Below are 5,201 nucleotides of genomic sequence, written 5' to 3'. Positions count from 1 at the left end.
TTTAAATTTGTAATTTAAACATTTAAACCAACGGTTAAAAATTTAAAACAACGGCTAAAATTTTTAAAACAACGGTTGGTTTTGACAAACCCCCCAAAATTCGTGTACAAAGTGAGTTACTATCTCTCTCTCTCTCTCTCTCTCTCTCTCTCTCTCTCTCTCTCTCTCTCTCTCTCTCTCTCTCTCTCTCCGGTCATTAGGAGGCGGGTCTCCCGGGATCCGGTTCTCCTCATAGAAGAGTCGCTGCGCTCGTACGGAGTTTATTTCAGTCAGACTCACCGAACCGCGCGCTTCTCCCTCCTGCTTTTGGACTGAACTTCACCGGACTGTTTCCTCCGGGATGGCCGCGTCGATTCTGGAGGTAGGAATACATAATCTGATCTGAGACCTGCCTATTTTAACAGTTTTCTTTTATCTGATTTCATTTGTCAAGTGAACGTATACAGTCGCAAAACAAAGTTCGAATTATCACTTTATGGTTGTTTTGTTAAGATAAGGTTTACATATCTTCTGATTTAGGTTATTCATTGTTTAGTTATTGGGTTATAAAATAATTATTGGATAATAAAGAAATTAAAAGTAGAATGAACCATGCTGTCGTTTCAACACATGTTTGGGTCAAAAATGGACAATCCCATCCATTGGATTTAAAAATGTAGCCTAATTAAAAAATATAAACTAACTCTTGGGTTTGTCCACATTTACCCAAACGTGGATTAAAACAACCAGCATTTTTTTAGAGTGAATGTGAAAGTAAATGTAGAAAACACTGAAATTCAGTCCATGTTGTCAAGAAGAAGTGGACTCTATCTTAAAAATAAACATTCCAGTTTGAATCATTGAAGGTTTTGCGTTCACTGAAGAAACTTTTAAAGTTGTTTAATTACGTTATTCTGTAGGGTGAATTCAGGGTTTTCCAAGTCATCTCAATGGCAAAAAGTGTCCCAATCCCCCTGAATTCCCCCTAGTTGTTTTATGTTATGGTGTTTTAAAGAACACAGAAACATACACTTATCTGAATGACCTAGCTAAACTTAAGGACCATTGTGGAACCTTTATAGAAAGTCGATCAATATATAAGTCAGCCTGTGACCTAGACAGTGAATTATGAAAAACCTCTGAGACTAGGACATAAAACTCTTGCGGCGATGGTTTTGGATGCAGGCATCAAATGTAAGCTCCGAGCGGTAATGGGGAGCAATTAACCTGGAAACGGGAGCAGAACTTGTGCCAAGATGAACCACACACACTCAGCGGGAAATATCATCACACACACTGTGCCTTACTTATTAATTTATCATCACTTCCCAACGGAAAATGGGGTAGACCACTGCCACTCCAAATGAAGCCAAGTCCAACTGTAGTCTGTAACTTTAAGGTGACATTTTGACTCAACGTCTTAAGTTAGGGTTGGGGTAAAAACGGCAATCAACGCTTTAGTTTTAACATTGTAAACAGGGTTTTCTTTTCATCATTCAAAATTGAAGTAAGTGTAAACATGGGTTCATGCACTGGCATTAAACCTGTTAAATACTTCATCATGCTTAGATCAGCTTGAATCTCTAAATCATGTTGATTATTGGTTATTTCTTGTGCATCTGTTTAAATGCACAGTTGACACAATGATTGACAACATAATTAGAGTGTTTGAAACTTAACCAAATCGTATTGTTAAAAACTGCTTGCTTGTTTTTCATGGAAGGATGATCGCTATGGAGATGTAAACATGTTAAACAGGAACTCCATGTGTGGTGACATTAATTATCGTGTTGTCAGTGGTGGTGCATATTTCTGTCTAGACTAATAGCGCAGGAAGGATGTTTGCGCAACCCTTTTTATGGAGGACAACATTGTAATGGCTATTTGAAGTGTTTTGATCAGTGTTCTCATTCTCTTCTCAGGAGGAAACACGTTATGGATCCAGTCCCTTGGCTATGCTAACTGCCACCTGCAATAAATTTGGGAGCACCAGTCCAGTCCGAGACTCAGCCACGCCTGGTAAAGCGGGAAGCATAGCACCTCTTAAGAAAGCCTACAGCATGACTTCTGAACTCCAGAGTCCCAAGAATGGACGAGGCAATGAGGGCATTGTGGACACTTACAGCGGCTCATTCAGCTCCGCCGGAGGCTTGCTCACCCCAACCGGAAGCCCTCCTCCTGCTCCTACCGGAGCATATGGCTCCGAATACAACCCGTTTTCCAGCTTCCAGACCTCGAATGCCTCTCAGGACCCTTCGCTTTTGGGGAGCAAAGCCACTGCGGACTGCCTGGCTAGTGTCAATACCTATTTGGACATGACACACCCCTACGGATCATGGTACAAGAGCATCCATTCTGGAATCACGGCTGCACCTGCGAACGCCACATCTTCTTGGTGGGACGTCCACACCAACTCAAACTGGCTTAGCGCCGGCCAACCTCAATCCGAAAGCCTCCAAGCGCCCTTGCAACCGGTTGTTACGCAAGCATCCCTCAATCCACAGATGCCCAGCTACACTCCCGATTTTACACCTCTTAATCCAGCGCCATACCCGTCTGTTGGTTTGAGCTCGTCTTCACATTTGCTCCAGTCCTCACAGCACATGATCCCACAGGACATGTACAAACCCAAGCCCGTAACCACTTCGGGAATCCTGGACAATTCCATGGGGCTCAAACCAAGCCGAGGCTCGGGCGGATACACAGGTGGCTCTTCCACCGGGAGGTCTTCATGCGATTGCCCAAATTGCCAAGAGCTAGAAAGATTAGGAGCATCTGCAGCATCCCTGCGCAAGAAGCCTGTGCACAGCTGCCACATTCCCGGCTGCGGAAAGGTCTACGGCAAGGCCTCGCATCTAAAAGCTCATCTGCGTTGGCACACGGGCGAAAGACCCTTCGTCTGCAATTGGCTGTTCTGCGGAAAACGCTTCACTCGCTCCGACGAACTGGAGCGCCACGTCCGCACTCACACTCGAGAGAAAAAGTTCACGTGCCTTCTGTGCAATAAGCGCTTTACTCGAAGCGACCATCTCAGCAAACATCAGAAGACGCATGCGGAAGCTAGCATGCAAGGTAAAGGGCCGGAAGAAGAGGCCGAGCCTAGAGGAGCCGAGGAGCCGACAGATTCCAATAAAGTGGCTCCTGCGGGGGCCATGCAGGACCCAACAATTGGTGGAGAAGAAAAGAGCAGCTCGGGGAATGGTGTGGAAAACAGCAGCGGACTTCTGGAGATATAACCGCGGGCTGAAGACTCTGATGAGTGGAGCTACTGTTGCATTGGTGCTAAGCTGCATTTAAAAAAAACCTGTGCGAAAAAAAAATATATATATATATTACCAAGTGTTGTTTACACTGCAAAAAATGCTTTTCTTACTTAGTATTTTTGTCTTGTTTCTAGTCCAAACATCTAAAAATTCTTAAAATAAGAACTATTTACTTGACAAGCCAAAGTAATTATCTCGTTTTGTTGAAAAAACACTCAAAATTAAGAGAGTTTTTCCCTAAAATAAGAGAAATAATCTGCCAGTGTGGAAAGTAAAATAATCTTAAAACAAGTTTACCCCATTGGCAGATTATTATAGCTTATTTTAAGCAAAAACTCTCTTAAATTTGAGTTATTTTTTCCCAAAACAAGTCAATCATTTTTACTTGTCTCGTAAATGTTTCATAATGTAAGAATTTTTAGAAATTTTCACTAGAAACAAGACAAAAATACTAAGTAAGAAAAGCATTTTTTGCAGTGTAGGAGCTAGTTGAACACATTTTCTAGACTGGCAGGTTTTAAAAGAAAAAACTCACAAGGCCTACATTTTGAGGAGTATTTTAATGATTTGAATTAACTTGTTGTACCTTTCCTTCTTTTCGACCACTTTCAGGGGCGGCTGTTGTAGAAGCACAGCATTCATTGAGACATTTGGGCTTCCGATCGATGCACATTTCGTCCTTGTGATCGTCTTTTTTATTTAATTAAAATTCTTTTTATTATTTTTTTAAATCCTGGACTCATTACTTTGATCTTCAGTTTTTAGGAGGCAATCTGGTGTACAGTGAGCCATATTCTCCTGTCATTATTGGTCCTGTTGCTTATCATTGTTTTATTTAATTTCCTATTTACATCAAATCTAATTTATGTTTTAAATTATGAGCAATGTTGTGTTTCACTGGTTTTGCTGAATGGAGGGAAACCACGAAGCAAGTCATTTATGAATAAATTAAGTCTTCTCATTCATGTGATGGTTTTATTTATTGATTATTTAGACCGATTATCGAAGTTCTTTTGAATCTGAATCTATTAACCAAAGATGATCTAAATCTTAAGAAAGACATTTATGTATAAAATTGATTAATTGATTAAACTGACAAGGCAGTCGAGTTTTGCAACTTTTGGATGTTTTTTATTATTATTATTATTATTATTATTATTATTATTATTTCAAAGAAATAATAGGTTCTATTTCACCCTAAAATCAAAAGAAAGAAATAAGAATATATATTTTTCTAACTAAAAAGTTATTTTTTATCAGTTAAGCATTTCCTCTCAAATTATCATTAATAATTCCTGGAAGTCACAAAATTGAATAAATATTTATATGATAAAGTCAATATTTACGTCATGGTTAATTGACATTATATATTTTAATTGTAAAATATTTTTACTGCAATACAAAATATCATGAGAATGATCAATTAAATGTAAAACAATATGGGGATCAAAATGCAAAACATTTTTGTATTTCTTTGGGGTTGAATTATGGCTTGTTTTTGTGTGATTCAATCTGTTTTTAATATACTGAAAAAGACATCTAACCATCTGAAAGACACGCTGCGCATATACAGTACTGAAATATTCACTGTTTGTGTAAAAATAATAATAATTGCTAGAAAACAACTTTATGTTCTGCCATGAGGGTTTGGCTTGAAATGCTCAAGTGTCACATCACCAGCATATTGAATCCAGAAGCGCTGCATGTGGGATGTCATAAATCAAATGTATGAATGCTCAGAAAAAGTTGACCACAAAGTGTGAGTAAAACCTTTTTTCTCCAACAATGAAGTGTCATTGCTTTGAATGTTTGGCCCGTGAGTAATGGTTAACAGAGGGAGAGAATATAAAAATGGATATTTTCCTGCATGCACATATTTCCTCACTTTATATATATATATATATCTTTGGGGTTGCTCCTGCTCTGTCAATCGTGCATCCTATGGCTCAACAAATGCTT

General features: G+C 39.2%; 1 protein-coding gene across 2 annotated transcripts; it reads left to right on the top strand.

The window, feature by feature from the left end:
- Positions 1–247: 247 nt before the first annotated feature.
- On the top strand, positions 248–4,006 carry sp7 (Sp7 transcription factor). Of its 2 annotated transcripts, XM_067458219.1 has the most exons (3): positions 248–361; positions 1,902–3,258; positions 3,855–4,006. In XM_067458219.1, the coding sequence occupies exons 1-2, from the start codon at positions 341–343 to the stop codon at positions 3,213–3,215; spliced, it is 1,335 nt and encodes a 444-aa protein (XP_067314320.1). In that variant the 5' UTR covers positions 248–340; the 3' UTR covers positions 3,216–3,258; positions 3,855–4,006. The 2 variants fall into 2 exon arrangements, with proteins under 2 accessions (XP_067314320.1, XP_067314319.1); XM_067458218.1 differs by lacking the exon at positions 3,855–4,006 and having other exon boundaries at positions 1,902–3,363.
- The last annotated feature ends 1,195 nt before the right edge of the window (positions 4,007–5,201 follow it).

This window comes from Pseudorasbora parva, chromosome 12, assembly GCF_024679245.1.
Source record: "Pseudorasbora parva isolate DD20220531a chromosome 12, ASM2467924v1, whole genome shotgun sequence".
Lineage (NCBI taxonomy): Eukaryota > Metazoa > Chordata > Actinopteri > Cypriniformes > Gobionidae > Pseudorasbora > Pseudorasbora parva.
The sequence above is the reverse complement of the archived record's forward strand: the minus strand, read 5'-3'. Positions and strand labels throughout refer to the sequence as shown.